The sequence below is a fragment of the Miniopterus schreibersii genome (genome assembly GCF_964146895.1).
Source record: "Miniopterus schreibersii genome assembly, chromosome: 14".
Classification (NCBI taxonomy): Eukaryota; Metazoa; Chordata; class Mammalia; order Chiroptera; family Miniopteridae; genus Miniopterus; species Miniopterus schreibersii.
Genome location: NC_138114.1, coordinates 39,131,750 through 39,147,136, shown reverse-complemented (window position 1 = coordinate 39,147,136; position 15,387 = coordinate 39,131,750). Strand labels below are relative to the sequence as shown.

Sequence of the window (15,387 nt, the reverse complement as noted above, 5' to 3'; positions counted from 1 at the left end):
AGTCAGATTCTTAGGAAAAATTTTCTTACATTGAGCCCCAGTTCACCACCTAGTAAAATGCCATCTAGTTATATCTTTTGTAAAAATATAAGGCCAGTGCACAAGGGCGTCGGCCTAAGGAGGGGCTGCAATCCAGCTCCATTCTGCTTGCCGAAACATGCACCTAGGGACTGCATCTACCCAGAGGTTGGTGTTTTGCTAATTGGCCTAGAGGTACTGTGTGGGCTAGCCAGGAGCCTAACAACAAAGGAAGCATTTATATATTCCAGATACTTTCAAATCACAGGCCTTTCCATGATACAGTTAGAGGAAAAACTCAGATTAAAATTCGAATGTACTAAATTTGATTCCTGTCTCTGATTGACTTGGGGCAAATCATTTAACATTTCAACCTCAGATTCATTATATATAAAATAAGGTAACATCTCTCTTGCCTACCTTAATGAGTCAGAAAGTTCTTGTTGAAGATGGTTCTCTGACCCACTATAAAGTCAGAATTACTGCCTATGACTGCACATCATTTCTAATTTTTATTTTATTTTGTCCACAGGGAGGCTGAGAAGACAAAACTTCTTATAGCTACCCAGAAACAAAAAGTGGTGGAGAAAGAAGCTGAGACAGAGAGGAAAAAGGCTATTATAGGTACTTGGATTTCTTTTTGAAATGGTTGTCTCTTAAGTACATGTGTGGTGAGTTTGTCCTCTTCTTTGTCAGCTTCATGTTAGATATTGATGGGACTCAACTAAGATTGCGTCATACATAGGTTAGAATTCTGGAAACTTCTTTATACAGTCAGATGTTCTAAAGTCTTTAAAAGCAGATGAGGCCAGTACTTAATGAAGTGTTTTGGCTCTCCACCATGTCATTGGCTGCCACAACTGTTGTCTTTTTCAAGGACAAGGAGAGTGAATAGGGTTTGGGGGCAGCTCTAGCCTCTGTGGAGTAGGAGTTTTGTTTATATAGATTTAGAATAGGGGAGTTTCTGGCGAAAGCTCAAGATTATGGTATGCATCCTTGCTGGTACATGCACTTAGTTTTTTCTGGATAATAAATAATACCACCTCTGAAAGCAGCAGGATTGCATACAGCTCACTTTGAATCAGTGACTTCCCTGACACTCCTGGGTACTGTATATTAGACTGCCACCTTAGGCTCCCAGTTGTTTGCTCCTTAGATGCTGAAAGTTTAAGGATTTTTTTATTAAATATGTCAAATATGCAGAATGTACAGAGAACAATATAATGAAGACTTAGCTTTTTGTCATATTTCCTTCAGATCATATCTGCTTTAAGAAAAAATTTATATAACTGTTTGAAGCCTCCCTTATACCCTTCCCTGGTCTTATTTTTTGACCTGTCTTCACAAATTAGCTTCTGTTCTGAAGTTGATGTATATCTTTCTGCCCATAGTTTTATGTTTCACTAAAAATATGTAATAAACAATTCACAGATTGTTTTAAACTACCAAAATGTTATTGAACTCTACCTTTTATTTCACAGCTTGCCTTTTTAAACCAGCATTGAGTTTTATTCATGTTGCTACGTGTAGATCTATTTCATTTCTGACTACTGTGTATTTTCTATGAGTAAACTGCAATTTATTCAGATGGATTACTAATGAAGAGTTAAGTAGTTTCTAGTTTTTCCTTATTATGGAGAGTGCTGCAGTAATGTCCTTATCCAGATCTTTGCACACATGCAAGCATTTTCCTAGAGCTGTATTACTCAACATGTGGTGTGGGTCAGTGCCCTGTCACCGGCTTTTTGTTTCTGATCCACAATGAGAGGAGTACAAAAATGGAGAATGGGTGTTTAGAAGTTCTTACGGCTATTTTTATACCTGTTGAATCTAATAACTTAAAACTGGAGCTTGTGCTTTTGTTTTTTAATATTTTTTCTAGTACTTCATTTTTATTGTAATTTATAAAATATTGGTTCCTAACAGAGTGAAATACCCCAAAAGAAGTGTGCTTTCTTGCAGATTCCTCTAGAATACATATCTCAAGGCAGAATTGCTGGTTGACAGATACACATCTTCAAATATATAATCTATTGCTAAATTGCTCTCCAAAGTGAATTTTCCATTCTACCTTCTCTTCCTCAGTATTTGAGTTCCAGTATCTGTGCTGCCTTATTGAATTCCCATTTCTTCACATCCTCTTCAACCCTTGGAGTTATCAAACTTTAAAAATTTATGCCAGTTTGATGGTAGACATTTTATCACATGATTTCAGTTGAGTTTCCCTTATTACTGTAAAGTTGAACATTTTTTATTGGTCATTCAGGTTTCCCTTTTTTGGTTGTATGTAAATTGCCTGTTAATATCATCAGTCCATTATTTGATTACTTTTCTTGAACTGATTTGTAGAAGTTCTTTATATCCTCTGGATATTAATCCTTTCCCACATTTATATACTGCAAACATATTCTCTCAATTTGTGGCTTGGCTTTGAACTTTTTGATGTTTTTGACACACATATTTAATTTTCAAGTAATCAGATTCATTAATTATTTTCCTTTCTGGTTTGTGCTTTTCCCGTCTTGTTTAAGAATTCTTTCTTAGCCCCAAAGTAATAATTCTAAAAGTTTTATATTTCTGCTTTTCATATTTATGTCTTGAGTCCATCTGGAATTTTAGTGTTTAGTGTGACATAGGAATTCAGTTTTATTTTTTTCAAATGGCAAACCAATTGGCTTCAGACTAGTTATTAAATAGTTCATTATTTCCTCTACTTATTTCTAATGCCACATTGGTCAGATAACAAGATTCTGTATATGATTTGTTCTGTTGCTCGGGTTTCTATTTTGTATCAATTTCTTGGTCTAGCTTTCTCCAGTTATCCTGTTTTAATTATTGTAGATTTTTATGTTACGTCTTACTATCTGGGAGAGAAAGTTTCTCCTTAACTATTTCTCTTAACTTTTCCTAACTATTCCTAAAATTAGTTTGAACTATCCTAGGCCCTTCATTCCTCCTTATACATTGTAGAGCCAACGCCTCAAGTTCTGTAAATTACAGTATTGAGGTTTTGATTGGAAGTTCATTACCTATATACATCACTTTGGAGAGAATTATAATAATATTTATGATACTAAATCTTATAAATCTGTTGTATTTCTCCATTTATGAGAAATGTCTTTCAAAAAAGTGTCACTTTCTTCTTAAAGTTCTTGCATATTCTATATTTATTAATTTTTTTGCTATTATAAATATGCTCCCTTTTTGAAGGTACTTTTTCTAACTTTTTTGCTTTTGTGCAGGTATGCTGTTGATTTTTTTACTTAGCAATCTTGCTTAAAATGCTATTTCTAATAGTCTCTTGGGTTTCCTATGTGAGCAATCATATTGTCTTCAGATCTGTTCTGTTTTTTTCTTTGTAGTCCAACACTTTTTAGTTCTGTCTTACTGCTTTCGGCTGTAACTTGTTGAAAAGAAAGATGGTGATAGGGCACTCTTGTCTTGCTCCTAACTTATCCCAATGATGTTAGTTATCCTTAACTTCTATTGGGTTAATGAAGTTTCCTTCTGCCTCTTGCTTGCAAGAGATTTTATCGTGAAAGGCTGTTAAAACTTAGAATTTTTTTCTATATCTGTTGAAATGACCATATACTTTTTCTTTTTAGAGCTGTTAACATGGTGAATTATAGTAATAGATTTTCTATTACTGGATTATTTTGTCTTCCTGGGATAAACCCACTTGGTCATAACATTGGAGGTTCACCCCTGTACGTTTCTCTCTGTGGTTTGCTGGTGATTTCTGTAAAATGTTTACTTTTATTTTCATAAATGAGATCCACTTATAATTTTTTTCCTTCTCTTTTTAATGTCAGGTTTTTGCTTTGTTTTGTTTTTGTATCATGGTTACACTGGCCTCAAAATGAGCTATAGAACATTTCTTCCTTTCTGGAACATTTTGTATAATATATATATTACCTCCTCTTCGTAGATTTGTAGATTTGTAAAAACCATCTTGGTCCAGTGGGGTTTGTGCTTTTTTGTATGCTTAGTTTTTTTGTGGTAGTAGTTAGCCTACAGATTTAATTTCCTTAGTGTGTATAGGGCTATTCAAGTATTTGTTTCTTTTTGAGTCAGTTATGGTGGTTATATTTTCTAGAAAATTGTCTGTTTCATCTGCTATTTCAAATTTTGGGTCATACATTTGTAGAATACTCTTTTGATTTTTAAAACCCTTTACCAAATCTGTATGCTCCCTTTTTATTTTTAATATTGTTTACTTGTGCCTTCTTTTTTGCTGAATCAATTTTGCCAGAGGTCTATCTTATTCATCTTTTCAGAGAACTGGATTTTAATTTGGTTGATTCTGTTGTCACTTTCTTTTCAATTACATCATTTACACTTAGTTTTATTATTCCTTCTACCTCTTTTGAGTTTACTTATTGGTTCTTTTCTAACTTATTGAGTTACTTAATTCTTTAGTTTTCAGCCTTTTCTAATGGAAATATGTAAGACTATGTATTTTCTTCTAAGTTCTGGTTTAGGTATATCTCAGGTTTTGAAATGTAGTTAATTGTTGGTATTCAGTTTTAATTTTTTTAAAAAACATTTCCATTATGATTTCTTCTTTGACTCATGAATTATTAAAAGTATGTTTTTAATTTCTGGTTGAATGGGCTTTCAGGGGACTACCTTTTTAGTGTTGATTTCCAGTGTTATTGCATTATAGTCAGAAAATATGATCTGTTACGTGGATCCTTAAGTACTTGTTGGAATTTGCTTTGTGGCCTGTCAATACATGGTCCTTTTTTGGTAAATGTTCTGTGTACTTGAAAAGATTGAACGTATATTTACTATATGTTAGATGCAGGTTTCTCTATATACCCATTAGGTCAGGCTGGTGTTGTTCACATCTTCTTTATTCTTCTAATTTTTGCCTTCTTGAGCTATCAGTTACTGAGAGAGGGTGTGTTAAAATATCCCACTATGACTGTGGATTTGTTAACTTACAGTTTTTTTCTTTATATATTTTGGGGCTATGTCATTAAGAGCATTCAGGTTTAGGATTATTACATCTCTCTAAAATTGCACCCGTTATGTAATAACCCTCTTTATCCCAAACATGGTTTTTGGCGTAAGGTCTATTTTGTCTGATGATAATACAGCTATACCAGATTTCTCTTAAATAGTTATTTTCTTGATGTATCTTTTCGCATCCTTTTACTTTCAACTTTTCTATGTCATTATGTTTTAGGTGTGTCTCTTGTAAACAGCATATAGCTGGATTTTGTTATCTTATCCAATGTGAGAATCTGTCTTTTAACTGGTGAGTTTAGTCTTTTTATATTTATTGTGGTTACTGCTATGTTTGGATTTGTTTATATCATTTAATTTTGTGCTATTTACCATGCATCTTTTTCTCTGCTTATTTTCCCACTTTTCTGATGGGTATTGAATTAATTGAATTTTCTTTATTCTTCGTTTTACTTGTTTGGAAGTTTTACATTTAAGAATGTGTAACTAGTCATGACCTGTAAAATGTTAACAAGCATACCTGACTTGACAAAGTCTAAAGATAATCATTCTTTCTATCCTCTTCTTGAGCAGTACCTTAGAATGTTTTAATTCTTATCTCTGTCCCCCAATTTTTCATATTACTGTTGTCCAGTATTTTAGTTTCATGTTCTTTTTATTCCCTCATTGATTATCATCATCATTGGTCTTTACAGTAAACATTTATTTATTTACATGTGTTATGTAATTTTTTCTTTTCCATTGTTTCTGGCAATTTATTTTTTTCCTGCTAGTTTTTTTCAGTGAAGGCTTAAGAGTGGAAACTTACTCAGTCTTCCTTGATCTGAAATGCTTTTGTTTCATTCTTGAATGGTAATTTAGCCAATGGTTCTAAGATCAACTCAATTTATTATTCTTTGTTACTTTGGCAATATTATTTTATTTTTGTTTTGCCTCTTCTCTTTCTACTTCAATATTTTTCTCTTTGTCTTTGTGTCTTCTCCAGTTTCACTGTGATGTGTCTCAGTAGAGGAAAGCTTGCTTCTCACTGGGCTGGTAGATAGTTTTTAGTCTCACTGGAGTTGCAGCCCTTTAGCTGTGTCTCTATTGTATACAGGAGTCTCTGTTCCATCATCTCAAGGCCTTGTCTCTTGGCCTTGCCTGGGCAATAACCCAAGTTCTTCTCCCTTGCTTGTCTAATAACTACCCCAGGGGTGCCACTATACAGGCTCTCAGCTCTCCCTTTGCTTATGTCTTAAAAAACAAATTCTTAGAATCTCAGTCATGCATTAAAAAAACAAATTTGTTAAATTTTATCTTGCACTTTAAGGCAGCGATTTTCAGCTGGTGTGCTGTAAGAATTTTTAAAATATGCAGTACCTATTTAAGTTAGGGGCACTGACCTCTTTTCCTTAGATTGTCAAATAAAAAAAAATCACAACAGCCAAACACAATAGCTATCCAGTGTGAATGAATCAATAGTATTTCTTTTTTGTGTGTGTGTCAGATTGGCAAAAAATATATATTTGGTGTGCCGCAGAATTTTAGTAATTAGTTTATGTGTAGCATGAGATGCAAAAGGTTGAGGATTGCTGCTTTAAGGTGTTAGCTGAAAGATTTTCTCGTTAGCCAACTCTGCCATTTTTCTAGACTAGAAGTTTGGTCATACTCTTTATGGGTTTATGCCCACAGGTCAGAGAGCAGTGTTAAATGGGATTATGGCAGCAGTTCTCCTATGTTAAGACACCATTCTCTGTGCATGTACCAGATCCCTCACCTTTTATTCAAGTTTTATCTTGAGTTTCTGCTTATAGCTAAATTTCTAGCCCAGTTGAACATAGTCTGTTTTTAGGATGATACGATATAGATTCACTTTATGCTCATGGGGAAATAGGGAAGTATGCCCTGGAGTAGTTGATAAAGGCTACTGTCTTCTAGAAAGAAGAAACCATTTGGAAATTTTCTTTCCATTATGCATTTCCCCTGGGAAGTGCATGAAATGTGTTAAAATACTCACCTTCTTTGGCTGACAAGGAGAATTTCTTCAAGAATTGCAGTGATTGAAATGAAAGTGTAATTAGAGCCTCTCTCCCTCCATCCTGGATCCTTTGGCTAGACCAGAGGTTTCCTAAGTGTGTTCCGCATTTTCTCTGCCTGTAACAGCCTGCTGCAGCTGACTTGTCCACTCTCAACACTGTTTTTACATCTCAGATGAATTATCTTGCTTTCTCTTTTATGTTCCACAGCAGTCAGAATATTCCTTCTCTGATATTATTTTCATTGAATCATTTCCTTGATGGCAGTTTAGCAGTTGATCCTGAGTATATTAAAGCTAAATTCCTTAGGCTCTCACTCAAGACAGGCGCCTTCTAGCCCTCTTTCTATCCTTACCTTTTCTTGTATCTCTTGTCAGCCGGCTCTGTATTACGTCTTGCATTGTGACGTGCTCATTTTTACCTTCTTGTCCTTTGTTTATGCCTCTGCTGTGTCCTCCTAGGTTATGTCCATTATTTCCTTTAAGGTTTCTTCTGGAGCCTTCCTTGGTGTAACTTATCTTCCTTTCTCCCGCCACATTATATAATTGTCCTACCTTGCCATGCATTTACGTTGCTCTGTTTTTGTTCTGAGTACTTTCATGAGGTATCTTTTTTCCCCATTAGCTTGTGGACCATTGCTATTTCATCCCCTGAAGGACAGGAACTATTATTACCTTTTGTACTCCCCCTTCCCGCAAAATTAGCACTGTCAAAATAGAACAGTAAAGTAGGAAATAAATTCCCTTTTTTCCCGTTGAGTTGTTTATAGTCTGGGTAGATAAAACTTAATGAAGCAGTTATTCTAAGTACCTGTGGAACTAGGGAAATGTTTTTGAATATGTCTTCTTTTGTGTATAATTATAGAAGCAGAGAAGATTGCACAAGTATCAAAAATTTGGTTTCAGCAGAAGGTGATGGAGAAAGAAACTGAAAAGCGCATTTCTGAAATTGAAGGTATATCCGGGAAAAAGAGATTCTGCCTATCCTAATCTGCCTCTCTGCCCCAGGGATCAGGCTCTGGTGGGTGGGAAGGCCATAGACAGAATAATCTAGTCTGGAGGAAGTGGCTGACCTGATATTCTAGACAAATTTTTTGAAAATTGCCATTATATACCTAGCTCTTGGTTTGGTTTGTGACTATGGCTAACTCAGCCTTTCCTTTTCCTACTTAAAATGGGGCTTATTAGCTCCCACTTCGTTTGCAGGAAGTATGATAGTTACCCATAATCACTTGTAAAGAATGTTCAATATAAGAAACCCCACCACAACCAGTTTCTTTTCTACCTGTCAACCAAAAAAAACACCAGAAAATTAGCTGGGAAAAAAGAAGTCCTGGTTTTCACAGAGGTTCTCAGACTCCTTGATTTCACAGTGAGATGATGTTGTTCTCAGCTCACAGTCTTGAAGACCAAATATTCAGCCTCTTCTGCTTATATATACTGCTGCTTTCTAACATTTGGATCAAATGTAGAGGGGCTGGAGACAGTGCAGTAAATAGAGCTTTCATGTCTGGATTTCATTCTTTCACTTGAAGCTGAGAGGAGTGGGATGTGATGCTTTGGGTGATGGGGGGTAGAGGAAAGGAAGAGCAGTTTTAGGTGGAAAATGAAGTGGTCTCAGATGAGCTGAGTGTTGTTCAACATTGATAAGAGTATTTTCCTTTAAGAACAAGCTGCCTGAGGACTGGGATTTGAAAACTGCTAGAGTTATGATATGTCTTTAAAGTAAAGTAAGTGATCAAAATATCAGGCAGTGGAGAAAGGGACTCTTATTTAAACTAGAGTCTGAACTTGTACCCAGCTGAGGAAATAGATCACAAGTTTCCTTTGTTTTAAATACCCTGGCTGTTGTGCTTGCTAGATGCTGCGTTCCTGGCCCGAGAGAAGGCGAAAGCAGATGCTGAATATTATGCCGCATATAAGTATGCCACCTCAAACAAGGTGACTGGTTCTCCGTGATACAGTTTGGGGTTTTGTTTTCCCTTGTGAGGAGCTCTAATGTGATAGAGGAGATTTTATCCAGTGTCAAGGAAATATAGTTACTGTCACAACCTCTGGAATAAACCAGTCACTTAGTAAGCTATATTGCACACTCATTGGATAGGAAATTTTATATATTTGCTTATAAAAATGGGGAGCTATGGCAAAGGCAAACAGATATATAAAAACAAATGCCATATAGCCATTCATTTGTACTGCTATATAAGAGCTCAATAATCAGGATAGTTGAGGGACTTCTGGAATGACAAGAGGGATAGGAGAAGAGTAAAGTTTACTTAGAATTGCTTCCCAGAGAAGATAGTTTTTTTTGAGTAGATGCTAAGCTTGTTTGAAGCAGTGTTTCTCATCAGAGACATTCTTGGCATTTTGGAGTGAGATAGTTTCTAATTGTTGAAAATCATCTCATGCATTACGGGATTTTGTGTCCCAGGCTCTTGCCTACTAAATGTCAGTAGAGCTTGCCAATTATTTTAATAGTCAACACCCCTCCCCACACACATGCATTTCCAAATGCCCCTCAATTGAGTACTGCATGTTACTGGATTTTTAAAATGTTCTAGTCATGAGGAATTTTATATGTAATAACTTGAGAAAGGAGGTTGGGTGATATATGGGTGACCAGTTTTTGTGTAGGAACTGGGGTAAGTTTAGGTCTAGAGAATACAGGCCTAGTTAGCAGGATTTATTTAATTAAGAGGGTGCTAGAACCCCTGTGGTACTCTGAGAAGGGAAAGATATGACCAAGGTTTATAAGGTTATTAATTGTAGAGTGGATTGGGACAAAAAGAGTGGAGACAGAGGTTGCTAAGGTGTATGATACAGTTTGAAGAATTAGAGTCAATATTGAAGGTACAGACAGGGCTTAAACTCTCTTGATTTAGAAAAGAACAACATAGTCTGTATTCAGAAGAAATGAGACATGATAGGTGACAGAATGAGAGTTGTCAGTTCTGTGAAATTCAGTATGGATTTAGAAATACATTTAACATATTGGAGGATACAGTTCTATAGAAACAGAGTGGAGTTTGGTCAAGATGAAGGCAAGATGGGAAACTTGAGTTTGCAAAACATTTCAAATCTGCCATTGGAACGGCTGACCAGGCACAAATATCCAGACCTTGTGATTGAGGTCAGTCTTAGGCCAAAAGGGCAGCAAGTAGTTTTTATGCCACTTTGAAAAATGCCATTCAGATATTTACCTACATCAGTAAGGCTTTAGGAAGTAATTTGGGTATGCACTGCAAGCAGGTTAGATGGCAGTGTTTCAGCGGAGGATATGAGTCAGGTGGAAAGGGTGTGGAAGCCAGGGAGTGGAAGATTCGAGAGAGCTGTGAAGGACAAGATGGGCTTTTGCCTAGAGGACAGGCTGGGACTTGGGATGAGGAGAGAATCACTAGGGAAGGTTCTGAGGGGCTTTTGGAGTATATTTTAAGGGTGATTGGAAATGAATGAGTTTTAAACCCAGAGAGAATGTGGTTGGATATATCTTAGCATCATGATTTAAACAACACTGTGACAGGGAGAGAGACCTAATAGTTCACAAGCATCTGTCCATCACACACAGTTTCAACATCCAGTTTCTGGGTAGAGGCAAGAGGCCAGACCAGGTGATCTCTTGAGGGATTTTCCAGTTCTGAAATGGGATCAATAAAAGCAGAATCCCACATGGTGGATTATAAGGTTCTGAGTCCAAGCCCTTCCTCTGAAGCTCTGCCACTCTTCTCCATTGACCTGTTCACTTCTCAAGAGAACCAGCGAAATTCCAGACTGATTCCAGGTTGATTCAGCTGGATGAAATGAGAAAGTATGTATGAAAGTACTTTACCGGCCACAGGTCACTGTGGAAATGTTATTATCATTACTTAGTGAGTTATCATTCATTGTTCCCCAGAACCACCCCATCCTCCACCCCCCTTTTTTTAATTAAAAAATAAACAGCTTCTCCTACATTAGAACAACTTGTTGAAGGAACTTCAAGTCTGGAATATAGCTATTAATGTGATAGCCACACTTTGAAGTGAGAGAGGATCCTTGGCAACAATTCAGATTACAATAATAATACTCAGTGGAGTAATAGGGAAAGTGTGTGTAAGGGAAGAGAGGGGTGAATATTGCACCAAAGGGTCCTGATACCTCTGCTCTTATTTACCCCCACACAGCACAAATTGACCCCGGAGTATCTGGAGCTCAGAAGGTACCAGGCCATTGCTTCTAACAGTAAGATCTACTTTGGCAACAACATCCCTAGCATGTTCATGGACTCTTCTTGTGCTGTGAAATACTCAGATGTTAGGACTGGAAGGAAAAACTCTCCTCTCCTCTCCAAGGAGGCTGTTGAACCCTCTGGAGAGAGCCCCATCCAGAAGAAGGAGAGCATAGGTTGATGCAAGAAGTGGAAATGCTCTCCCATATCAAGATGTGGCCCAAGGGGTTCAGTGGGAACATTGGTTGTGTGACTCTCTGACTCTCCGTGCTGTGTTCTGCTCTCCTGTGGTAGTCCTGGCTTATCAGTTGATTCCAAGATAGAGCCAGCTGACTGGCACCCAAATGGTCTTTTCAGCCGCAGTTTTATCAAGTATGCTGTGTGTGTTCCTTGCTAAACTGGTACTCATGAAAGAGGGAAAGTCTAATGCTAAGATACTGCCTGCACTGGAATGTTAAACACTAAATACATAACAAGCTGAGTTTTTCTAAGCTGAGATCAATTGAATAATGTTTACATTGGTCCCAGGGGAAATGTGTATTCAGCCATTCAAGAGACAGGAGGCCAGAGTGAAGACGGCTGGGATGTGGTTAAGTGTAAAGAAGACTCACTGCACCTGGGACCCAGGATCCCTTTAGGGTCCAGTTCCAGCGTTCATCCATGTGATTAGCATCTAGTCTGCTGAAGTTCCCCAGGAAATGATCTTATCTTCCACTTGAGCAACCATTTACTTGATACAGTTTGCACCTATTTGTTTTCCTACAGTCAAGTTGGTGGCCTACTGGGACATGCACCTTGCCACTCAACCAGATTCCTTGTAGAAATCCCTAATCACTAGATTATTGCACTAGTAGGCTCAGAGATAGAGCTTGGCTTGAAGTTTGGGGTGAGATGAAACCTTGACTTTGAACCAAAGCTCTCAGTACCTGCATTCTCTTCCATTGGGTGATAACTGTCTGTGTCACTGCCTCAGGCTATATGTTATTAAGGTACCCGGTTTCTAGTCACAGACAACTCCTTATATGTCACCTCTCAGCTCTGGCTGGGCCAAGAGCAAGACAGGGCTTTACCCAGAAATAGGAGCAGCATATAATTCCTAGCTATTCACTGCACAGTATTGTATCATAACTGAAGGAAGTTTTTTTTTAAAACTGGATTTGGGGTACATTCATTAGCCCCAGTACCTCTGCCTAAAGGCTATATTCTAGGCTGCCATGGTTACTAGCACACTGATTTTCCTCAATATTGTTGATCAGGAGCCCACATAGTGTGGAACGAAGAGTAACTTAGCACCCTTGGTCATTTTTGTCTCTCTCCCTCTTGGCCCTGAGATGCTGAAATCAAAGTTGATCTCCAGCTTCACCTTCCCTGGGAGACCACTGACTTCCTGGGCAGCCAGTGAATTTAATCTTCCATGAGAGGATGACAGAATTAGGCTTAGGCTGTGGCTGTGGGAGACCTATTTCTCCTGGACATCTTTCCCTTAAAGATGATTAAGTTCCCTTAACTTAAGTTCCCTTAACTTTCCTGATTTAATGTGCCCCATAGTTGGCCTGAGTATGTGCAGCTTGTTAAGACCTTTTGTGTAGACTTTGTTCAAGCCAGACAGAGAAGTCATGGGACCACCTCCAGCAACCTTTCAGCTGACTGTCAGTCTCATGACAGTTGTGGATTGTGCCAAACACTTTATATGGGAATGAAATCCCAGATTTGAGTGGGTCTTTTCCCTGGGCCTTGTCATAGAGAGGAATTTGTAATATGGAAAGAATAATTTTTTCATTTTTGCTCATTTAATTGTATACATTCTCTTTATGAGTGAATTTTGTGTTCTCTAGCCCTCCTTAAAAGAACCTTTGAACTAAAAATAAGCTCTTCCCCTGTCATATTGTTGCTGCAGATAATAATGATTGTTGTGGGAAATTTGGATCATTGATCTCTGTGCTTTCATTCCTAAAGATACTTCCTATTCCCATGAGCTAAAAGCTGCTTCCCCAAAGTGATAGATGTGGGTTATCTTACAAGCCACAAGCCCTGGTGGCAGAGTTGAGGAACAGGGAAATCCATTGTGAAGTTTTAAAGAAAGTACTTCCACTTGAACTCCCCATGGAGTGTGCTTCCCTGTGCTCACTCGAGCTCTAGGTCTGTCCCTCCTTCAGGGATGTTCCTTTTGGCAAATACACACTGTAATCTTGAGTCTAAATTTATATGTGAAATGCTACCTTTTTTTAAAAAAAGAAACTAAATAAAATTATTTTACTATCAATGATTTGTGTTTTCCATATGTCTCCGTTCTTTTCTGTTGTCCTAATATGCTCCCAAGACTTTCTTGCCCATTTCACTAGGTAGCCACTTTATTTACTAGTTTTATTTAACTACAGAGGCTTTTCTTATACCCTCCCCAGAACACTGCCTCCCTGGTTTGAGAATTTTTAAAATAATTTTTTTATTTTTAAATTACAATTGGCATATATTAGTTTCAGGTATACAACAGTGATTAGACATTTATATAACTTACAAAGTGATCACGAGTAAGTACCTGGCATAAGAATTCTGAAAGCAGGATTTCTACTCTTTCCTGACTCAGGATTTAGGGATGTTCCAATTTCTTGTGGGATGCGGCCAGCTGCGGAGCAGGGAGGTGGGAGGAGGAAGCATGCCCCTCGCAGGCTGCCCAGGAGTTGGAGGGGGTGTGGAGGCAGCTCTCCTGAGGCAGAGGAAGGACAAGCTGGATAAATTATTACTGGCGATGGTGTTGTGTAACTAACTTCACTAATTCCAGTGTCAGCCTAAGAGCCAGGGTTGGACCTGCTCTTCCCAAGCTCTCAGCATTGCCTTCTGGGGACAATTTCACAGTGATGTTGGAGCAGCAGGGCTTGGTAATTGGGAGTTTTGAGGAAAGCAGCACTTTACTCGGGTTCCTATAGGCTCCAACCCCACAGTATCCTACATCTGCTTCTGCAGACAAGGGAAATTTAATTTGAACCAATTATCCTATAGGCATTTGGTAGGTATTAAAATGAAGTGATTTAGAATTAAATGATTTCCTCTTGCTGTGGAGAAGGAATTTTATGATTAGAAGTTGTGACTGACTTCTGATTGCTTTAGAATTAAGTCTCAAATTGTGTATACAAGGCTTTTTGTGATTTGGCCCCCACTGACCTGTCTAGCCCAGATCTTGAATGTACCTTCTCTCGGTCTCTGCATATATTGTTCCGTCTGCCTGGCCTACTTTTTCTCCTGTATAGCTCCAACTTTCCTTTGCTGATTCCTAATCGAGCCTTCAGTTCTTCAGAGAGGCCACCCTGCCTGTTTGCCCAGGTCAGTACCCCATGATTCCGTTTGTAACATTTTACATGTCTCACATTTTCTGCTTAATGTTTGTTCTCACAAATAATCCAGCTCTCCGGGCGCGGAGAGTGTGACCGTGGTCTTCACTGGTGTATGAGTTAGTCATTTTGTTGCATGAAAGAACAAAAGGGTGGATGTGAAATGCAGGTTACATAACTAGTGGGGGGAAAGGCCATACAAGTTAGGCTGGAGTGTCCATGTCAGGGCTTAATGTGAACCATGGGCAGCTACCTAACATCTCTGAACCTGTTCACCCATCCTTGCAGGGCTCTTCAGTGGATTCAGCAAGATACATTTATGTACCTAGTATAGTGGTAATTGTTGGGTGTGTTAGTTCACACACTCTGTAGGAGTCAACATATGTTTCTATCTCTGAGTAGACTGTAAGTTCCTGTAGTGGAGAGAGCACAGGGCCTGATGTATAAGAGTACTGTATACATCATAAAAGACACTGAATTATGTCTTCAGCAGCTGTGAGCTAAGCTGGCTGGATTTTAAACCTTAACCACAGCCCTCCAGGAAAATTTCAACAAGCTGACCAAGCTTCTCAGCTTTCTCCTGGTCTCTGGTCTTTAAGCATTTAGAACTACAGTTGGCCCTTGAGCAACATGGGGGTTAGGGGAACTCACCCCCTGCAAGTAAAAAATCTGTATACAATTTTTGACTCCCCAAAAAGCCTTATAGATAACAGTTGATTAACACATATTTTGAGTTAATCTATATTATATATTAAAGAAATTGTTAAGAAAATCATAATGAAAATACATTTACGGTATTTATTGAAAAAAAATCCAGCCCAGCCAGGCGTGGCTCAGCAGTTGAGCGTCGACCA

General features: G+C 38.0%; 1 protein-coding gene across 7 annotated transcripts in view; it reads left to right on the top strand.

Moving 5' to 3' along the window:
* The window catches only part of ERLIN1 (ER lipid raft associated 1), a 37,520-nt gene extending 24,048 nt beyond the window's left edge, over window positions 1-13,472 (top strand). For all 7 annotated transcript variants that reach the window (XM_081159045.1, XM_081159047.1, XM_081159046.1 and 4 more), the window contains 4 exons: window positions 551-642; window positions 7,869-7,958; window positions 8,865-8,944; window positions 11,164-13,472. In XM_081159045.1, coding sequence (XP_081015171.1) covers window positions 551-642; window positions 7,869-7,958; window positions 8,865-8,944; window positions 11,164-11,388 — 487 coding nt within the window. In that variant the 3' untranslated portion in view covers window positions 11,389-13,472. The remainder of the gene's footprint in view (window positions 1-550; window positions 643-7,868; window positions 7,959-8,864; window positions 8,945-11,163) is intronic.
* The last annotated feature ends 1,915 nt before the right edge of the window (window positions 13,473-15,387 follow it).